The following is a 22,928-nucleotide window of genomic DNA, read 5'->3' as shown; positions in this document are numbered from 1 at the left end:
TACTGGAATATAACCAATATCCTTGCTTTGTTGCAAAGAGGTACTGTGTCAGTAGACATCAAAACAAGAAGTACTTAAAAGTTTGCTTACAACAGATCATCTGATTAAACTGTTAAAATTTACTCATGTGAATAAGAAACCAAGGGCTAGATTTAGTCATGTCATATGTAAACAGAAACTCGGGCCAGGTTTTTCCAATAGCTCTTGGCAAAAAGGCTTCTATTTTTATAGGAATGAAGAAAATATTAAAAGGCACAAAAGTGGCCAGGCGCGGTGGCTCACGCCTGTAATCCCAAGACTTTGGGAGGCCGAGGCAGGTGGATCACGAGGTCAGGAGATTAAGACCATCCTGGTTAACACAGTAAAACCCCGTCTCTACTAAAAATATAAAAAATTAGCGGGGCATGGTGGCGGGCACCTATAGTCCCAGCTACTCGGGAGGCTGAGGCAGGAGAATGGCATGAACCCAGGAGGCGGAGGATGCAGTGAGCCGAGATTGTGTCACTGCACTCCAGCCTGGGTGACAGAGCGAGACTCTGTCTCAAAAAAAAAAAAAAAAAAAAAAAAGAAAAGAAAAGAGGCACAAAAGTACATACAACAAATTATTGAATTTACCTACAATATGATCTTGGAAAAGTATGCTTTTAAATAGATGTAAAAGTGTCATCTCTGCACATTTGTAGAGCAGTTCACAACTGAAGAGCTTCTATATTTATTGACTCCCATGGTTCCCCTGTGAAGCATGTATCAAGATGAAGATGAAGAAACTGAGTTGAAGAAGGTTAAGTAACCTAGCCAAGATCACGAGACTTAAATGGATGCACAAGGATGAGGATTTCTTCTAAAAAAATCACATCCCTTTTTTTTTTTTTTTAAGAGAAGATTTTTGTGAAACAGGACAGGGCCAAACTTATATGTCTCAAAGCCCTTTATGTCACTTTTACTGTATCTTTCCTCCCAAAACAAAGTAGAATGTGTTAGAGAAGATAAGTTTTCAAAAGCTTATGTTTTAAATATTAACCTCTTTCTTCTTAAAGTCTTTTGGAATTTCTTTTTACAGTCTAGTAATATAAAAATCAACATTCTTCATCTGATCTGTAAGCAGGTCTCTCACCTCCTCAGATGATACTGTTCACGGTCAAAGGTTATCTAATTTTTTTTTTTCACACTTCACATCAATTAGCACAGTAAAAACATAGCAGGCAGCCACCCATTGTTGGACATGATCTAGCAATTCTACTCCTAGGTATACACCCCGGAGAATGAAAGTAGAACTCAAACATGTATTTGTAGCCAAAGGGTGGAAACAACCCAAGTGTCCATCAACAGGTGAATTTTTTTAAATGTGATTACAGGCATACAATGGAATATAATTCAGTCATAAAAAAGAATGAATTTCTGATACGCTACAATATAGATAAACCTTGAAAACATATTAAGGGAATATAGAACAGATTAAAAAAAGATAAATATTGTATTATTCCACTTATATGAAGTACTTAGAATAGGCAAATTCATAAAGATAAAAAGTAGAAGGGAAAGAGAAAAAAAGACAAAGTAGAAAGATATTGGGACAGGGGAACAGAATGAAAAGTTATTATTTAGCGAATTCAGAGACTGGGATGATGAAAAGTTCTGGAGATAGTGGTGACAGTTGCATACTATTGTCAGTGTACTAAATGCTACTTTAAAACGGTAAATTTGGTTATGTTTATTTTACCACACACAATTGTGTGAAAAATGAGATAAGCCAAAGTGACTTAATAACTATCCTATAGAAGATTAAGAGTACGTGAGAAGAAAGAGAGGTGGAAATTAATGTACCCATGGATCATCCACTCATTAATTCAATAAATATAGACTAGCAAGTGCCAGCTATCTGCCAGGTACCATATTAAGCCTGAAGGATGCAAAATGAATACAAAAGGCCGGGCGTGGTGGCTCATACCTGTAATCCTAGCACTTTGGGAGGCCAAGGTGGGCAGATCACTTGAGGTCAGGAGTTTGAGACCAGCCTAGTCAACATGGTGAAACCCTGTCTCTACTAAAAATACAAAAAATTAGCTGGGTGTTGGGGGCACGCACCTTAATCCCAGCTACTTGGGAGGCAGAGGCAGGAGAATCACCTGAACCTGGGAGGTGGAGATAGCAGTGAGCTGAGATGGCACCACTGCACTCCAGCCTGGGCAACAGAGCAAGACTCCGTCTCAAAAAACAAACAAACAAACAAACAAACAAAAAACCAGCCCCCCGCCCCACCCCAGAAAAAACAAAAAAGATCCCAATTCTGCTTTCAGGGACTTTAGAGTCCAGGAGGCCATAGGGAAAAGTAAAGACACAATTAAATATAATAATTATTATACTAGGAATATATTCAAGGCACCAGAGAGCACACAAAAGTGGCATTTAATATGAGAAGGCGGGTAGAAAGGATACCTGTAACAAGTCGAGTCTGAGCTGCAACTAAAAGAATGACAGCAAAAGGGCAAGAGAGTATTACAGAACCAACAGCATGTTTAAAGGCTTAGTGGCATCAGAAAACATGCTATGTTTAAGGAACTGAAAAGAAGTTCACAAGACCAAATATGGAATGTGAAATAAGGATAAACAGCAAAACAGGTAGCAGAGAAAAGACAGCCAAAAATTGTTAAGGAATGACTGTGCATTAGAAAGAGGTGAAAAAGGTGGCCAGAAAGATGGAGAGGCATGGAAGCATTAAAGCCAAAGAAGATGGTTTCAGGAGGGTGGGGTCCAAAGTATGAGCTATTTTGGCACATTTCGTGTGCACTTAAAAAGAATGTATTCTAACATCATGGTAATGGTACAGAAACACTAACAGCATGGTAATGGTACAAAAACAGACACATAGACCAAATGGAACAGAACAGAGAACACAGAAATAAAACCACACACCGACAGCAATCTAATCTTCAAGAAAGTCAACCAAAATAAGCCATGGGGAAAAGACTCCCTATTCAATAAATGATGCTAGGATAACTGGCTAGCCATATGCAGAAAACTGAAACTGGACCCCTTCCTTACACCACATACAAAAATCAATTCAAGATGAATTAAATACTTAAATGTAAAACTTAAAACTGTAAAAACCCTAGACGACAATCTAGGCAATACCATTCTGGACAAAGGAACGAGCAAAGATTTCATAGCAAAGATGCCAAAAGCAATTGTAGCAAAAGCAAAAATTGACAAATGGGATCTAATTAAACTATCAACAGAGTTAACAGACAACTTACAGAATGGGAGAAAATATTCACTAACTATGCATCTAACAGGTATAATATCCAGAATCTATAAGGAACCTAAATGATTCGACAAGCAAAAAACAAGTAACCCCATTAAAAAACAAGCAAAAGACATGAACAGACATTTCTCAAAAGATGACATACAAATGGCCAACAAATGTATGAAAAAATGCTCCACGTCCCTAACCATCAGAGAAATGCAAATCAAAACCACAATGAGATATCATCTCACACCAGCCACAATGGCTACTAAAAATCAAAAAACAGCAGATGGCTCGCAAGGCTGCAGAAAAAAGGGAACACTTATACACTGTTGATGAGAATGTAAATTAGTCCAGCCACTAGGGAAAGCAGTTTGGAGATTTCTCAAAGAACTTAAAAAAACAACTACCTTCTGATCCAGCAATCCCATTACTCGGTATGTATCCAAAAGAAAACAAATCATTTTACTAAAAAGACACATGTACTCACACGTTCACTGCAGCTCTATTCTCAATAGCGAAGACATGGAATCAACCTAGGTACCCAGCAATGATGGATTGGATAAAGAAAATGTTGTACATATCTACCACGGAATACTATACGGTCATAAAAAAAGAACTGAATCATGTCCTTTGTAGCAACATGGATGCAACTGGAGGCTGTTATCCTGAGCAAATTAAGGCAAGAACAGAATACCAAATACCACGTGGTCTCACTTTTAAGCAGGAGCTAAACATCGGGTGCTCATGGACATAAAGATGGCAATAATAGACACTGGAGACTACTAGAGCAGAGAGGGCGGTAAGGGTTGAAAAACTAATTGTTGGGTTCTATGCTCAGTACCTGGGTGACGGGATCATTTGTACCCAAACCTCAGCATCACAGCTATATACCCAGGTAACAAAGTTGCCTATATGTACCCACTGAATCTAAAATAAAACTTGAAAAGAATTAAAAGCAGAAAAGTAGACAGAAAGAAAAGAGAAAATTCTAATATTGTTGGATGGGAAAAACCTATAAATGTCGATTAGATCAAGTTGGCTGATACTGTTCAAGTCTTCCATATCCTTAATTATTTTCTATTTGGACTAAAAATTATTGAGAAAGATAGTATAAAATCTCTGACCATAATTATGAATGTTTATTTCTCTTTGCAGCTCTATCAGATTTACTTCATGTATTTTGAGGCTGTGACGTTAGTGGATAAACATTTATAACTGCTATGTTCTCCTAATGGGTCCCTTTTATCATTATGCAATGAACTTCTTTATCCTTGGCAATGTTCTTTGCTGTACGGCAGATATTAACATAAGCTAGACAACTATAAACTAGAAAAGATGTAGAGTAGATTCAACTACTGAGATTAAATTTACCAGAATAATGAAAATGGAAACTAGATGATCAAGTGATAAGAGATGAGTGAGGGATAGGGAAAAAAGGCCACAGGCATGATGCATGATTCCCAAAGAAATGTCCCCAGTAGAGAAAATTAAATCTGGTTATTTAAATGATTCGCGAAAAAGAACAGACTTAGAAAGCAATTCTCACTTTAAGTTGTCTACAGACAATCAGACAAGTTAATAAAGAAGTTCTAAGAACTCTACAATGGAGACACTTGTTCTAATGTGTGACAGATCTTTACATTCCCTAACCTAGCTCAGGCCACTATGGGAATGGGAGTACCATATGGCTTTCTCACCAACAACTGTCTTTAAATCAGAATGGAAGTGCAACTCCTCATTTTCAATAACTAGATTTAACCACTTGCCTCCTACACCAAAAAAATGGGAGCAAAATGAACAAGAGAAACATCTTCTTGAGGCTTGCATCCCAGAAGGCAGCACTATTGAGTTTCATTCATATTGGTGATTGTAGGCTTTTGTGGGAGCCAAACTCCTCTGATAACATGATGAAAGCTACAAATAGTCTCTCCAGGAAATCTCATATAATCAACCATTTGCATATAATTTCAGGGGATAACAGACCATGGAAGCCCAAGTTAAGAATTTTTAATGTAAACTCTTTAAAATATAGAAAGAAGAAAAAAATTCAGGTCTCCAATCCAGTTACCTTTTATCAAGGCAAGCTTGCTACAGACTTGATTAAATGCCATCATGTGTCACAATGAATCCTTACCTATCTTAGTGAACAACTGTATTTTTAATGAGGTATATATTAAAAGAAAATTAAACATACTTGCTTTATACATCTTGATCTGAACAATGGCATCCCATTTAAGGCCTAAATCATGGCCATCCTCATAGCAACTCTAGGATCAAATACAGTTTCTACTTACTTTGCTATCTTTACCTGTAGCTCAAGTTAAGACCTATTCCAGGTAAGCCAAGCAATGGCCAACCCACTGCTGAATGATGAGGGACTTGCTTGATTCCACCCTTACCTGTTGCTATGCTTGGACTTTTCCCGGTCCTTCTCCTTCTTGTGTTCTTTGTGCCGGTGTTCTCGATCTTTGTGTTTATCTTTGTGTTTATGAGAATCTGCAACCATAAGAGATGAGTCAGTTAACAGGAGTCATGAGCTATCTTCTGTATGCCTACCTTGACAAGCTGGTCAAGAAGTACAATGACAGGATTCAAATGGCATGGTAGGCATAATAGCACATGCCACTGAAAAAAAAAGCTTTCACAAAGAAGCCCAGACAAAGCTCCCATGAGCCTGCTTCTACAATCAAGACAAGTTACTAATATGGGGAAGATGAGGAAATGAGAGCCAATTATTCTGTGGAAAGAAGCCACAGTTTGGCGTTTTTCTCCCTAGACATAATACTATTAAGCCTGACCTATAAATGATAACAAAGGGATAGTATTGAACACTGACTCTAAAGATCAGATGTTATAACTTCTGAAAAATCCAAACCTCAAGAGATGTTTTTAAATGAATGTTAATAAGGTGTAATGTCTAAACAATAAAATACAATCAGCCCTCCATATCTACAGGTTCAGCACCATAGATTCAACCATTTGCAGACTTAAAATATTCAAGGAAAAATAAAAATAGTGATAACAATACAACCAAAAAAATACAAATCCCCCCACAATATAACAACTATTTATATAGTTACACTGTATTAGGTAATCTAAGTAATGTGGTGGTGAGTTAAAGTATATATAAGGATTGTGTAGGTTATATGCAAATACTGTGCCATTTTATATACAAAAAAACTTGAACATCTGCAAATTTTGGTATACTAGGGACAGGGGGTGGGGTGGTCCTGGAACCAATCCCCTACAAATATTAAGAAATAACTGTAATAATAAACATTTCAAAGACACCCACAGGTGCAATCCCCACTACAATACAGATTTAGAACAAGTCCATCATCTCAGAAAGTTTCCCTTGTGCTCCTTCCCAGTCATTCCCCATCTTCCACCCCTTGCCCAAAGGAAGCACTGATCTGATCGTGCTATATATTAGATTTGTCTAGATTTCTAGATTTCATGTAAATAACATCATATAGGATTTATTCTTTTTGTGTCTGATGTCTTTCTCTCAGCATAACATTTGTGACATTCATCCATGTTGTTGGATATATCAGTTGTTGGTTCCATTTTATTGCTGAGTGGTGTTACATTGTGTGGATATACTGTAACTTACCCATTCACCTGCTGGACAATTTAGTTGTTTCCAGGCATTGGTTATTATTTATCTGCTACAAACATTCATATACAAATATTTCTATAGACATGTTTTCATTTCTCTTGGGTACATACTTAGGAGAAAAGTTACTGGGTAATATAAAAAATCTATGTTTAACTTTACAGGAAATTGCCAAATTGTACCATTGTATATCTCCATCAAAAATTCATTAGCGTTCCAATTGCTACAAATTTTCACCAATATCTGCTATCAGTCTTTAATTTTAGCCATTCTAGCAGGTGTGGAGTGGTATCTCACTGTGGTTTCAATTCACATATTTCTGATGATTAAATGATGTTTAATGACAAGCATCTTTTGGTGTGCTTATTGGCCTCTCATATACCTTCTTTGGTGAAGTGTCTGCTCAAATCTTTCTTGGTCTTCTTACTACCTAGTTGTAAGAGCTCTTTATACATTCTGGATTACCAATTTTTTGTTAGCTATATGAACTGTGAATATTTTCTCCCCGTCATTTTCTTGTTTTTATTTCTTAACAGTGTCTTTCAAAGAGCAAAAGTTTTAAATTTTGATCAAGTCCACTTCATCAATTTTCTCTTTTAGGGTCTGTATGTTTTGTGCCCCAAGATATCTTTGCCTACTCAAGGGCTACACAGATTTTCTCTCTCTCTCTTTTGCGGGGAAAGGCAGGGAAAGAGTCTCATTTTCTTACATCATGATGTTACGCAGGCTCCTCTCGAACTCCTGGGCTCAAGCAATCCTCCTGCCACAGCCCTTGGAATGGCTGGGATTACAAGGGCATATCACCACCACCTTATTTATTTATTTATTTATTTATTTATTTATTTATTTATTTTCTAGCAGTTTTGCAGAGTTAAGGGCCAGTGTTCATTTTTTTCTAATCAATAAAGACGTCAAGTTGTTCTAACACCATTTTTTTTTTAACTTTTAAGTTCAGGGGTATATGTGCAGGTTTGTTATATAGGTAAACTTGTGTCATGGAGGTTTGTTGTACAGATTATTTCATCACCCAGGAATTAAGCCTAGTACCCACTAATTATGTTTCCTGATTTTCTCCCTCCTCTCACCCTCCACCCTCCAAAAGGCCCCTGTATCTGCTGTTTCCCTACATGTGTCCATGTGTTCTCATCATTTAGCTCCCACTTATAAGTGAGAACATGCAATACTTGGTTTTCTGTTCCTCTGTTAGTTTGCTAAGGGTAATGGCCTCTAGTTCCATCCATGTTCCTGCAAAGGACACAATCTCGTTCTTCTTATGGCTGCACAGTATTCCGTGGTGTACATGTGCCACATTCTTTTTTTTAATCCAGTCTACCATTAATGAAAATTGAGGTTGATTCCATGTTTTTGCTACTGTGAATAGCCTAGCATTATTTTTTAAAAGATGGCCCTTTCCCCATTAAATTGTCTTGGCGTTTTCGAGCGGTCATATAATTATACGTCTATTTCCGGACCCTCTATTCTAACCTTACACAAACACAATCTTGACTATAAGATTGTTTGTTACTCCGCTTTTCAAGAAGTATAGCCTAATTCCCCTCCCCTTGAGTGTGGGCTGGACACTGTGACTCACTCCTAACAAACAAGATGAAGTGGAATTGTGAGGGGGCAACTTCCGACACTAGGCCATAAAAGGTATTAGATCTTCCTTCCTGCTCTCTCCTTGCTCTGGGGGAGGCCAGTGACACACTGTCATGTACTCACTCAGAAGCCCTCTGGAAAGGCCCATGTAGTAAGAAACTGAAGCTTCCTGCCAATTAGCCATGTGAATGAGCCATCCTGGAAGTGGACCTTCTAGCCTAAATTAAGTTTTCAAATGACTGCAGCCCTGGCTGACATACTGACTGCAATCTACAGATGGTAAGCCAAAGCCACCCAGATAAACTATGTCTGGATTCCTGACTCATAGGAACTACATGAGAAAATAAGTGTCTGTTGTTTTAAGCTATTATATTTTGAGGCAACATGTTTTATAACAATCAATTAATAATGCATAGGCAATGTGTCTTCATCCCATGACTGGCTCACAGCAAAAGAAGCCACATGTGTCATAATCTGCTGAGCATCTATTCTGTGTCAGGCCCTGGGAAAATAGAAATCTGCATGACCGTAGTACTAACTGCAAGAAATTCCCATCCTACAGAGATGGGAAAAATAATATCATATGGTGTCAGAAGTAGGATTTGAACTCAATCTTCCATGCAGCATACAGAACCCTTCAGCTTCTTCTAAAAACCTCAAGTCTATAATTTTAAAATGCTAAGTTGATTCCCACAAGGTTAGTGGCCCCAGTTTACTTGACAGCAATATCCCATTACTTCTGCCTCAAACCAAACACTTATGGCTAAAATCATAATAATGACAATACATGTAATAGCACTACAATCTGGAATAAAGCATGTGTCAATTAATTTTGTTTGCAGGCCAGATTCAATAAACAAGCCTCAGAACATCAAGATCTGCTAATACAGCCCTAGAGTATGGAAAGGACATCACATTAAAAAAAACTACTCTGTGTATAATTCAACAAACGCATAAATACATATGAAGAAGACTGGAATACAGACATCAAAATATTAAAAGCAGTTATCTTAGGGTAGTCAATTTATGAGTAACTTGAGTTTTTGTGCATATACTTCATCTTGTTTTCTAGTTTTCCCCACAATTACTTTTATAGTAAAAAATGGACCAAGCTTTAAAAATTTATCTTGACAAATACTAGTGTACATAGGAAAATTTGCTTAAATCACTAAAAAGCTCTAAACTTAAAAAGGAAATTAAGTAAAGGATAAATTGAAAGTAATTCCAGGCAGGTTTCAGATAACAGTCTGCCAATAACATTTTTTTTTTATTTTTTTGGAGACAGAATCTCACTCTGTCACCCAGGCTGGAGTGCAGTGGTGTGATCTCGGCTCACTGCAACCTCAGCCTCCCGGGTTCAAGCAATTCTCCTGCCTCAGCCTCCCGAGTAGCTGAGACTACAGGTGCATGCCGCCATGCCCGGCTAATTTTTTGTATTTTAGTAGAGATGGGGTTTCACCGTGTTGCCGAGGCTGGTCTCGAACTCCTGAGCTCAGGCAATCCGTCTGCCTCAGCCTCCCAAAGTCTGGTGCTGGGATCACAGGCGTGAGCCACTGCGCCCGGCCACATTTTTTTTTAATGCACAAAATTTCAAAATTGATTTTAAGCCAGGTCCCCAAGTTTTTTAAAGCAACTGCTGTCTAAAAATGCAAATCAAAAATGTCTGGTGAGAAACTCGGGGCTGTGGCTCATTAATCTCATTGATACAAATAAGACCTAGGTCAAAGATCTGAACCGCAAGTATTCCTATTTTAAAGGAATGGCTGAGCACGGTGGCTCATGTTTGCAATCCCAACATTTTGGGAGGCCAAGGTGGGAGGCTTACTTGAGGCCAGGAGTTTGGGACCAGCCTGGGCAACGTAGCAAGACCTTGTCTCCACGAAAACTTTTTAAAAAATTAGTTGGGCATCTTCGTGCACCTGTAATACTGGCTGCTCCGAGGGTGAGGTTGGAAGACTGCTTGGGCACAGGAGTTCAAGGATGGAGCTATGATTACATCACCACACTCCACTTGGGCTACAGAGCAAGACCCTCTCTCTAAAATACAAATAAAAGTTATTACATGTGCTATGTGTGCTGTGAAAGGTGTGTCAAAAAGTGTATTACATGGCAACTTCTTCAAATATCTTAATGACTATTATATTGTATTATATAAATTTACTCAGTAAATTTGTAATTTCTGAGTAAATATAAATTTATATTACTGCTGAGAAATGATAGGGAGGCAAATTGAGGTCAGTACAAAAGAACTAACCACTAAAAGAATGGGATGCCTTCTGAATGCCAAAAGCATTTAAACAAACTAAATAACCAACTGAAAGGGAAACTGTAGAGATAATCCGCAGTAGGTAAACTGACAGATTAAAGAATCTCTAAAGATGAATACTGAAGTACTTCCATGTAAATGATGCCTGGAATTTGCTTATAATACTCTCTGGTGGTGGTGGAGGGGGGCACCAAGGGATACAGGGGTAGACAAAATTTGACTGGCAAAAGGTTGATAATTACTGAAGCTGAGTGGCAGACACATGGGAGTTCATTATATTTCTCTATGTGTATGCTTGAAACTTTTCATAAGTTAAACATTATCTTTAAGCTTCTTCCTTTCCAACCCTTCATTTTTGTGTTATTATGTGAGGGCATGGCAAGAAGACTGGCCTAGTTCCAAGAGAGGGTTTGTGTTAAGGAATAGTAAGAGATAAAAGTAAAAGCAAAATAAATAGTTAGAGGTTTCTGAAGCAATCTACAAAAAAAAGTGACAGCAAAGGAACTAAGAAGGAAGGAAAAAATGTAAAAGCACATTTGGGAAAATGGAAGTAGAACCCAGTTCCAGGAACTCACTACTATGTGTAATAAATGCAGTGTAATAAAGAGTCAGAGAAAGTCTTTATGTCCAGGTGACTGGGGGAACAAGGGGCCTTGGCAAAAACAAGAAACTTGTACAGAATAAAGATGGCGAAAAATACTGGAGAAATGATGGACCAGCCTGAGCCATATTGTATCTAAGGTAACAGTGGGACATCTGACTAAAGATGTTGGTCAGAAGAGATGCCAGTAAGTGAAAAAGTAAAGCCAATAAGGGCACACAGATCTACATCCCTCGTGGTGAAAATATGTGTTTGGAGAGAACATACTGTGGCCTTGAAGATTACTTTCAGCACATACCTTTTCCCCTTAACTGGAATTCATCTACTAGTGTTATTTAAAATGTTTTAGAGGAAGGACCCTGCCACTTCAAGCACCTGTTAAGTGCAAAAAGAAATGTGTTGAATTTAACTGACAGATATGAAAGATGCAAACCAGTGCATATTAAATCATCAGAAAACCTAATTCATTGTGAATTCAGGCCAACTAATGCTTTCTAGTAACAAATATTTTAATTCCTAGTGAAAATTCTAGATGAAGACATGGGAGGAAGCCCCCTGCAATAAAGCAGTCTTGATAAAACGAAGACTTACGGCAACTAACTCCTTTCACTGTAATTTAACTGGAGTTACTTCCTAAGGACAGATAAGTTAAACAGATAGAACAGGAATCAACATCTTTTGCTATTGTTACCTAACGTATTCCCTGGGGTTTAAAAAGCTTTTAAGTAAAGAAGCTTCCGACAGACAAAAGGAAAGTGTCTCTGTCTTTTCCTACTGTAGGAATAGGTGTTAGGTAGCATTACACAGGAGTTGAGGGCTAATGTGTAAAAAAAAAGAAAGAAAAAAAAGAAATCCTTTTCCTACTGTTTCAGAAATATATTCTGAAGACTAATTCAATTTAAAACCAAATATATTCAAGTCCAAAGCATCCTGCTAAAGACTCACCAGACAAGGACTCTGCCCTCAAGGAGTTTACAATCCATTAAGGTAATTAAGATATAATCTCAAGTAGCTGGCTGCCCAAGGCACACAAGAGAAAAGGGCACTAATACGGGTGCCAGCACCATGCTAGGGTGCTTTGAAACACTATCTCGACTCAAGTTTCTTACCACTCTTACGATAGAGAAATAGTCCCAGTTCACAAAAGATAATAATGGGTATCTAGGTATCTGTATTAGTCCATTCTCACGCTGCTAATAAAGGCATACCCAAGACTGGGTAATTTATAAAGAGGTTTAATTGACTCACAGTTCTGCAGAGCTGGGAAGGCCTCAGGAAACTTACAATCATGGTGGAAGGGGAAGCAAACACGTCCTTCTTCAAATGGTGGCAGCAAGGAGAAGTGTGACGCAAAGTGGGGCAGGTGGGGGGGGCGGGGTGGGGAAGCCCCTTATAAAACCATCGGACCTCATGAGAACTCACTATCACAAGAACAGCACGGAGGTAACTGCCCAGGTGATTCAATCACCTCCCACAACACATGAAGATTATGGGAGCTACAATTCAACATGAGATTTGGGTGGGGACACAGCCAAACCATATCAGTATCCTTTACTAAATGTATATTTTGTGCAAGGCAGTATTACATATATCACCTCTAACTTTCATAACTCTGGGTGGTAACGATTTCCTCAAATCTAAGATACTTTTTGCCTCATTTTACCATCTCTGAAAATAAGGTGCATCTAGTTGGTATAGCCCCCATGAAGGAAGAATTTGGCAAAATCAAACAAACTCACACACTCCCTCTTTAAACCCAGCAATCCCATGCCTAACAATTCAGCCTGAAAAAACACTCCAAGGTGTATCTAGAGAAATAAGTGGATGACGACAAAGTTAAGAAGCAGTATTTTTAATAAGTGACAGGGAAACAAAGGAGGCAGAATGTAGAATGGCAGATCAATGGAATAGCAAAAGGGTTAAGAAAAAATGTTTTAGGAAACATTTGAAACTCAAAATTTCAAACGTCAATTAACATTAAAGTAACAGTTTCTATTGCATCATGATGCTCCTGTATTTAGAAACTATACAAACTCTTTATAAAGGTAATAGACATTTTCCAAATGAAGCATGTGGGCACCATTACTTCCACATCTCTTACATGATAATAAGATTTTCTATTTTTCTGCCCTGCTGCTATTTTTCAGTAAGCGCAGTAAGGCAGTAAGATTGCTTAATTTATGGGCATTTTGGGGGGAAAAAAGTCTAAGAGTAAAAATACTGAATCTAGGTTAACTGCCTCCTTGTTTCAAAGTGAAGAGTAATATAATGAGATAAAACAGCCTGGTTCCACCAGTGAACAAGATGAAATAAAAACCCTGGATCCAAGAGTGGCAGTTAGGAGTTAACATAGGCTTCCTGGAGGATGCAGTTTGAGCCAAGTCTTACTGAAAGCTAAGAGGGAGTTGGCAAGACAAAGGAAGGTGAAAGGGCATTCTTGGTGGATGTGCTACACTGCAGCAAGAAATGAGCTGCGACAGCCAGCTATTACTATCATTGCTGAAAAATTCATCCTCTCCTGAATGAGCAAAATTAAGTGAGACACACTTCTCCCAGCTAGGAAATGGGAGAGTTGACTGTTTCCAGGAGCATATTAAAAAATAAAATCCCAGAGTTATGTTTATCTCCCTAAAGTCATGTGTCCAAAACAGAGTTTTTTTTTGTTGGTTGTTTGTTTAGACAGAGTCTCACTCTACTGTCCAGGCTGGAGTGCAGTGGTGCAATCTCAGCTCCCTGCAACCTCCGCCTCCCAGGTTCAAGCGATTCTCCTGCCTCAGGCTCCCGAGTAGCTGGGATTACAGGTGCGCCATCATGGCCAGCTAATTTTTGTATTTTTGTAGAGATAGGGTTTCACCATGTTTACCAGGCTGGTCTCGAACTCCTGACCTCAAGTGATCCACCTGCCTTGGCCTCCCAAAGTGCTGGGATTACAGGAGTGAGCCACCGTGCCTGGTCCTTTTTTTTTCTTTTAAAAAAGTTATAGATATACTCTAACTTCTTGTAACTCTAGAGTCCTAGTTCTCTGCTTAGATAGAAAGGAAACAAAATAGACAGGAATAAGAAACTCAGTATCAAATGAATCCAACAAAATTTGATCCAACTGTTAAAAAATTCCTGAAAGCTGGCCTAAACCCAAAATGACAACGAAGCTGCAGATATGGAAACCAAGTATAAGGTCAACCCCAAGTGGCCAAATCAATGTCACATCAGGCATATATAAGATAAAAAGTTCATTCTCCATAGGGAAAACAGACAAATACACAAATTACATGAGGGGAAGAAATAACCAAGTCTGTAAAATACTTTGATAAACATGTTCAAACATGATGAGCACAAAAGACCATGACCAAACCCTAATGTGATAGAGGCACTGCAGAGCAGCACAGAGGTCCCCTTTAGGGACCTCTGAAGGAAGCTGGAGAAAGCAGACCAGTTCAAAAGTGAAAAATATCTTATTCAAAATCCTTGTTCTATCACTCAGTGTATGACCCTGGGTAAAAGTCACTTAACTACTAGATCTATGAGAAGGTAGCATAAATCAGTGGTAAAGAGCTTCAAATCTCTGTCCATCATGTACTAGATACCCACGACCTTAGTAAATTTGCTTATCTTACAGATGAAGAAACTTGGGCTCAGAAAATTTCAGTGATTTTAAAGAATTTTATTTTGAAAGTCAATCAATATTTGTGTATAGTTGTAACAGAATTCCTGGCTAATCTCCAAGAAATTATAAACATGTTAACAACTGTCAATGCGGTACAACCATTCCTAAACCTTCTCCTTGATTAATTTACATAGAACTGAAGTCAGCCTACTCAATCATTTCATACAACTTAGCTCAGGTTGTATATGTGCATTTGAGGCAGCAACCATACCCATTCACAATGCCCACCGAGCCAACAACTGAGAAATGCTTTCTGATTTTCCTTCCTATACTGAGATCCAGGAAAGAAAAGCACTTATGAAAAAGGAAGTAAACTGTGGCCTACTCTAACAACCCTGGTACCCGGAAGCCTAACAAACTTACAGGTTTTAAGGAAGGCACTGTTAACGCCATAGCATTCCCCACGCAGAAGCACATATGCCTGTTTAGCTGTGGTCAGCAGGTGGCTAACAGTGTTGCCAATCTTATTCTATCTGGCGTCTCTAAACTCAATCCAAGCAAAACATTTACTCTTTCTTATGGGAGAAAAGGATAAGTCATCAGCACAGAATACTGATTGTTTTATCAACTATTCCACGATCTTAAAGCTTTTAGGGTAATCAGATCAGGGCAGGAAGAAGAGTCCTTTGCTGCCTTATAAGCAAAGGCAGAGAGCTTTCTGATATAAAGGAGACTCTTTGCCATGTTTTGAGCCAGTCCCCTTTACACTGCCTTTTGATGATAGATTTGAGACTTACGGCAGCTGTGTAATATGATGGGCTCCTCCTTCAAACATAATCATCAAGTCAAGTGTATGGGGAATGGAGGTGTGGCATAGTTACACAATCAAAACCTACCTTCTCCGAAAAGACACTCACAATATAACTTCTGTCAAAGATAATCTCTGCTCTTCTCTGACATACAAATATACAACTAGCGCATAAGGAAAGTGAACACTAGAACCATTTGAGTGAACACGATGGGTGAATAAATTATTTAAAGAAAATATTTATCACCTTATTATTAAAACTCTTGTACTGGGGTAAACCCTTACATCTTCTACTTCCTCCCTGACTTTCAAACTCATATCACATCCCCAAAAGCAGAAGTTTTAAAAAAATCAACATTCTCTTTAACACTCTATACCCAGTATGTTCTAATACTTTTAAAAGAAGACTGCTTCTGTCTAGGACAGATAACAAGCTGGTCTTGAGTGATAAAAGACTGGCATCCGGGAGTACAGTAAATATCAGGGGTGTGTGAATCTCCCAGGAACTTAATGCAAAACTAAAGGCAGTGAAAAAACCTGAAAACTTGTCATCATTAAAAGGGGAATGGTTGAGGAGTAAAAACAAGTATTCCCCAACTGTTAGGGGAGAGGGAAGGGCATATTTCTTTTTACTCCTCAAATTCAGACTATACCAATGTTGGTCCAGTTTCAATCCAGGACACCCTGTCTGTGAGCCATCTTAATGGTGGCTGGTTTCAATTTGTAGCCTACAGAAGAGTCCTTATCACTACTTTATGGCAATTCTCAAGGAGAACATTTCCAAAATTCCAGGGCATAGTTAACAGCCTTTCAAAGTAAGCAGGACAGAGACTGTTTCTGGCTAAAGGCCCAAAGAGCTCTGGAATTCAAAAGGAAAGAAAACTGCTGGGAGGATTCAGCTCTAAAGAAACCCTTAAAAAACTGATGAATGAGGGCTGGGAGCAGTGGCTCATGCCTGTAATCCCCGCACTTTGGGAGGCCAAGGCAGGTGGATCACCTGAGTTCAGGAGTTCAAGACCAGCCTGACCAACACGGTGAAACCCCATCTTTACTAAAAAATACAAAAATTAGCCGGGCATGGTGATGCACACCTGTAATCCCAGCTACTTGGGAGGCTGAGGCAGGAGAATCACTTGAACCCGGAGGCGGAGGTTGCAGTGAGCCAAGATCGTGCCATTGCACTCCAGCCTAAGCAACAAGAGTGAAACTCTGCCTCAACATAAAACAAAACAAAAGAATGAGAGAAGAGACTAGTAACATTTCCAATTTTTAAAGTTCACATGACCATTTATTCTCCCTAAATGTGTATTGCATATTAACAAGAATTTTTGTCATGGACCTGTTCATCATTGAAACTATGGGATTCCCCTGTTAGGGACCTCAACTTGAAAGCTAACAAAACAAACAAAAAAAAACATCTCTAGCTAAGAAGATGGCAGAAAAGTATAAATAGTTCTTCTGTCCTTAAGGAAGTTGGGGTTCACAATATTCATTTGTTCAAGTATTTACTGAGTGCCACTTAAGTGTTGAAATACAACTCAGCCCCAAAACTGAGTCCCTGCCTTCATCAAGTTTCATAATAAGCATAATACCCACCTGACCACGCCATCCCAACAGTAGCAGCTGCTGAGTAACTTTGAAAAGGGAGGGGGAAAAGGGTCCCCCCTAACTGCCCAAGTTTCACTGGACTTGCCTCCATGAAGTTCCAGAATCAGCCTCTAACGTTACTGTTGGAAAAGACCCTCATAAGAAGTTACAAAGACCAAGTTCAAGACAGGGTCAAACTGAATTAAATGAAAGTTGCCAATTATTTTGCAAAGTGTGGTCTTTCTTTTCAATATTCAAAACTTGGGGAAATACCATCGGAAACTTAGAAGTGCACTGCATTAAAAGACTCAGAGTTGCTCAAAGACCCAATTTTGTTATCACCTCTGCAACACAACTTCAAATTTCTAAAACCTGTCACTACAATTTCCAAAGTGCCCAAGTGTTCAGAAGAAATGCCACAAACTGACTTAAAAACACTTCAAGAATTAGGTTCTTAAACATCAGCAGCTGTGTGAGATTAGTGGTCAGCTATTATCCTTAAAGGCTTTGCCATGGAAAAGACACACAAGAAGGAGCCTATTCGTCTACTTTACGCCTCAAACTGACACACACACAAAAGGGCTAAATGGTCAGAGAATGTTTTCTCTTCCAGGCCACTTCCGCATTTAAATTTCTTTTATGGCTTTACAACACCACAATTACCTTAATCTGTCTCTCCACAACCCCTTCCTGTCTTATTTTACAACCTTCTCTCCTTACCTTAATCTGTCTCTCCACAACCACTGTCTGTCTTATTTTACAGCCTTCTTTCCCATCCCACTCCTTCCATTATGGTCCTTAAATTCAAGTACATCTTCTTGTCTTCCTCTGGTTCTCATTTCCAGGGACCAATTAATTATATTTAAAAATCAAAAAAATAATTCAGACTTCAGTGACAGGACCGACAAACTGTCTTTCAGAGAAGTATGTTACTTGATCTACAAGAAGGTCTTCTGATATGGAGATTCTAGGCGCAATTAGAGCCAGAACAGACTGTTCATTGTTTTATTATTATGCCAAAAACTAAGTGACAGATTTAAAAGTCAATTTCACTTTCTAATAGTAAGAAGACATGCTTAGAGCAACTCCTTTAATGCAATGTCCTGGTGGGGTTTTAGATAACTTATTTCTCAGCTTTGGGTCTCAGTTTTATGATCTATAAAATGACCTTTATTGACCCCTTACGTCTGGTCACATGAATTCTATGAATTTTAAAAATTGTCTTGGCCCATGTGGATTTAGGTAAAAGGAAAATTTTAAATGCTTGAGTGCAGTGGTTCTCAAATATTCCTGTGTATAAGCCCTGGTACTTGGAATCATCCTCAGATATTTTAACACAAGCTCTCCAGGTAACTATAATCCACTGTCCAGAACCATATTTTGAAGAAACCCTGCATTATTATTTCTTATTCCTGAGTCTTCTGAGCAATATTAATACCAAATACGAGCCACCTACAAAAATTCATGTGCTGCTGATTTTATTTTCAGTTTCTACTCCAATTGGGTCTCTCTGTTCCTTTAAACGGCAGGCATGTGCTGAATCAGTCTCTGGGGAATTTTTTTTTTTTTTTTTTTTTAATTTACAGCCTAGACTATTGAGTCTCTACAATTGAGGAAGAAAGAGGTTGTTCTCACCTGCTACTCTTCCAACCCCTATTTGAAAGGAAGAAGGAAAAGCTACTTAAGGGGTGGCACAGCTACTCTAACTTAGATAATAAGGAGGGGGTTAGTCAAGCTCTTTAAAATAGAAGTTTTCTTCGTTGTCTGGACACTAATGGGTGGAGTCATGCTTAGACAGAGACAGGTAACTGAGTCCTGCCAGTGGGGCTCAGATGCCTTTGGGAGCTAGAGGCTACATACCAAGAGTCCTGGTGAGCTTCCTGTGATACACACAAGCACATTCAATCAGGTCAGCAAACTTTTTCTGTGAAGGGCCAGGTACTAAATACACCTTGTAGCCCATTCAAGTTCCACTGCAAGTATTCAATTCTGCCACAGTAGCACAAAAACTACCACAGATTACATGTAAATGAATGAGCATGGCCACATTCTAGTGAACTTTATTTATGGACACTGGAATTTGTATTTCAAATGATTTTCCTGTGTCATGAAGTAATACTCTCCTTTCAATTTTTTTCCTCCAACTACATTCTGAGAAATGTGTCATTAGGCGATTTTGTCATGCAAACATCATAGTGTGCTTACACAAACTTAGATGGTATAGCCTACTACCGCCTAGGCTATATGGTATAGCCTGTTGCTCCTAGGCTACAAACCTGTACAGCATGTTACAGTACTGTAGGAAACTGTAACACAGTGTTAAGTATTTGTGTATCTGAACGTATCTACAACACAGAAAAGGGGCAGTAAAAATACCACCTTCTATCTTATGGGACCATCATTATATAAGTGGTCTATTGTTGACAGAAATCTTGTTATGTGGCACATGCCTAAATTTAAAAATACAAAACCATTCTTAGTTCGTGGACCACACAAAAGCAGGTGTAGTTTGCAGAACACTGACTGCGCTAGTATTAACTAGAAAGTATCCGCAATGTCTCCTGTAGAAAGGTGTCTTACTCAAGCTCAGGGTCTAAATGAAGAATATCCTCCCTGACTTACCTACAACTCCTGTCTAACACACCTCAGCTTTCTGCTAACTTGTTCTCGTCTCTCTTCTCTCCCTGCACACAGCTCATGAATGGCCAATCAACTTGACTTGAAAGTGGTTAAAATCTACCTCACTCTGCAAAACTAAGTGAGTCACATGAGAACTCTGAAGAGAGGCCAATGACTGGCCCACTGCTAATTCTGCTTCTTAAGCAGCAAGCTGGTTAAATTTGTTATTTATCCCCCTTGAAGTGGGAACAACATCATACTTGTTCACAAAATGCTAACCACCTCTGATGAAATTCCTTAGTAAATAAGCAGACTTCAGGAACCCTTATAAAATAAGGTTTCTAGTTAATCCTTAGTTAACAAAAAGATCCTTTTTCTTGAATACTCAAATAGGTTTTACTGATTTCTGGAACAACTGGGTCCAAGCACAAGCTGAACTGCTAAAAAATAAACTATCCAGGGGGCCTTGCTGCAAAGGCAAGCAAGCTTCCCTTAATAGGGAAAGAATTACATTAAAGTGCAGCAGAGCCTGCATTTAGTCTGTTAAGGACACATCATAAGTGAAGAGATGGGAGCCCCCAGTCTGATGGGTAATTCCACCACAGCCCAGAATTCTCAGGAGGCAACTAAGTCACCCCAGGTCCCCCTTTACCTTGTTTTGTATCACAACTAAGAACTCAGGCTGTGGCATGAGGTAGGCCTAGATTAGCCTTCCTGCTCTGTGGCTTAGTTATAACTATATAGTCTTGAGCTAGTTACTTTACTTAAACCGTGAGATTCAATTTCTTCAAAAGTAAACTGGCCCAGTGAACATTACTGGAAATAGTAATGTTAACTACCTCAGGATTGATAAATGAAAGCTTAGAATTCTTAAGACGCTGCCTAGGGCATTAAAAATGTTCAAATATCAGCTATTTATTTCATTCCTATTCATTTTCTCCTTGCATCCCACGAAAACTGATCACAACTTGAAGCTAAACCTGGAGGAATCTGGATCTATTCCCAGTCCTTAAGCAATTTACTCAAGTTGGTATCTAAGATCTTATATGACAGTGGTCCTCATAGTGGTCAAAGCTACAATCCGATTTTGTTCCATCAGACTAATATATGTCTAGCTAACTGTGAGCCAGATTACTTATAAGATGCAGCCTACACTGGTCATGAGCATGCAAGTGAGAAGATAACCCCAGATGGCATACAGCAGCTGAGTTCTGATCTGCTTTTACTATAAGCAACACCTTGCATGAATTAGCCTCTTGGGTGCTATTTGGTAGTCTACAATCTTTGATTCTCTACCACTTATAGTAGGATATTGACTTATTACTGATAACAATTTAACAAATAGAAATAAATTACCTTCTTGTTATAGGCAACATGCTAGAAACTTACAATTTCAAATGAAGTTGTGGGATAAAACCAACCATTTTAAAGGCTACTAATCCATAAAGGTGTACATAAATATAAGTTCATCTGTTTTGTCAACTATGCAACAGACATAACCTAGCTCACAGGGTTGCTGAGATAAAATGAGAACTTACTTCATCCAAAGGACCTGAAATTTTCACCTGTTTAGCTCTAAGGGGTCAAATAAAATGTACAGCTGCCTGAACTTCCAACTGCTTTGGTAAACACAACTTTACTTACCAGTTGTAAGTCCTCTTAGGACTTACAATGTCAGTCAGGATAAAACAATGTAGACATACTGAAGGAAGGCTGTTATTCAAACTCATAACACATCAAATTCACATGTGTCTTTGGATTTTTAAATTCCAAGAGCCCCAATCACTCATATTCCAAGCAGAATCTAAACCACAATCTCTTGGGTCTTACCTAAATTTTATCTAGAGCTGTCCAATATGGTAGCCACTATTGGCTAGTTTATATTTAAATTAAAATAAAATAAAATAATTAAGTTCTTTGGTCCCACTTACCATATATTTCAAGGGGGCTCAAAAGCCTCATATAGGCCAGGTGCAGTGGCTCATGCTTGTAATCCCAGCACTTTGGGAGGCTGAGGCAGGTGGATCACTAGAGGCCAGGAGTTTGACACAAACCTGGTCAACATGGCAAAACCCCGTCTCTACTAAATACAAAAAAACTGGCTGAGTGTGGTGGCCCACGCCTGTAATCCTAGCTATCGGGAGGCTGAGGGTCGAATCACCTGAGCCTGGGAGGCAGAGGCTGCAGTAAGCTGAGATCGCGCCACTGCACTCCAGCCTGAATGACAGAGCAAGACTCTTGTCTCTCTCTCTCTCTCTCTCTCTCTCACTCACACACACCTCATATGGCTAATAGCTACCATATTGGACAGCACAAATATAGGACATTTCCATCATGACAAAAAGTTCTACTGGATGAAATTATCCAGGAAAATACTCTGCTTCCTAGCACTCTCCACTCTGCTTATTGCAGCCCAGTCAAGGACTTTTCCCTACATGGCACTGCACTATTCTGTGTGGTTCCCAGGCCTGGCTAAGCTGGCTATCTCAAAGCAGCCTGCTTCTGCACAGAACCTCTGGAGAATCAGGCCCTCAATGAGCACCTGCCCAGAAAACATTTCAACTGAAGTTATTAGTCTGCCGAAGCATAAGACAAAACTGAGATAGAGCAATTATTTTAAGCTTCAGGAGCAGGGCAAACAAATCCCATTTTTACTAACTACCTTTGTTCTCTTAATAGAAGACAACACTGGAATTTTTTTACTTATCTCTGAAAGTAATTAACTAGTACAAGACCCTTAAGATGGGCAATTGCATTTCTTTTTTTCTTTTTTTTGAGAAGGAGTTTTGCTCTTGTTGCCCTGCTGGAGTGCAATGGCATGATCTTGGCTCACTGCAACCTCCGCCTCCCGGGTTCAAGCGATTCTCCTGCCTCAGCCTCCCGAGTAGCTGGGATTACAGGTGTCTGCCACCACGCCTGGCTAATTTTGTATTTTTAGTAGAGATGGGGTTTCTCCATGTTGGTCAGGCTGGTCTCAAACT

General features: G+C 39.0%; 1 protein-coding gene across 1 annotated transcript in view; it reads right to left on the bottom strand.

Annotated features, from left to right (window-relative positions):
- The window catches only part of TOP1 (DNA topoisomerase I), a 95,961-nt gene that overhangs the window by 57,628 nt on the left and 15,405 nt on the right, over positions 1–22,928 (bottom strand). Inside the window, exon 3 of the mRNA XM_004062154.4 lies at positions 5,647–5,743. Coding sequence (XP_004062202.1) covers positions 5,647–5,743 — 97 coding nt within the window. The remainder of the gene's footprint in view (positions 1–5,646; positions 5,744–22,928) is intronic.

This window comes from Gorilla gorilla, chromosome 21 (genome assembly GCF_029281585.2).
Source record: "Gorilla gorilla gorilla isolate KB3781 chromosome 21, NHGRI_mGorGor1-v2.1_pri, whole genome shotgun sequence".
NCBI classification, from domain to species: Eukaryota; Metazoa; Chordata; class Mammalia; order Primates; family Hominidae; genus Gorilla; species Gorilla gorilla.
This window is presented reverse-complemented; position numbering and strand designations above follow the sequence as displayed.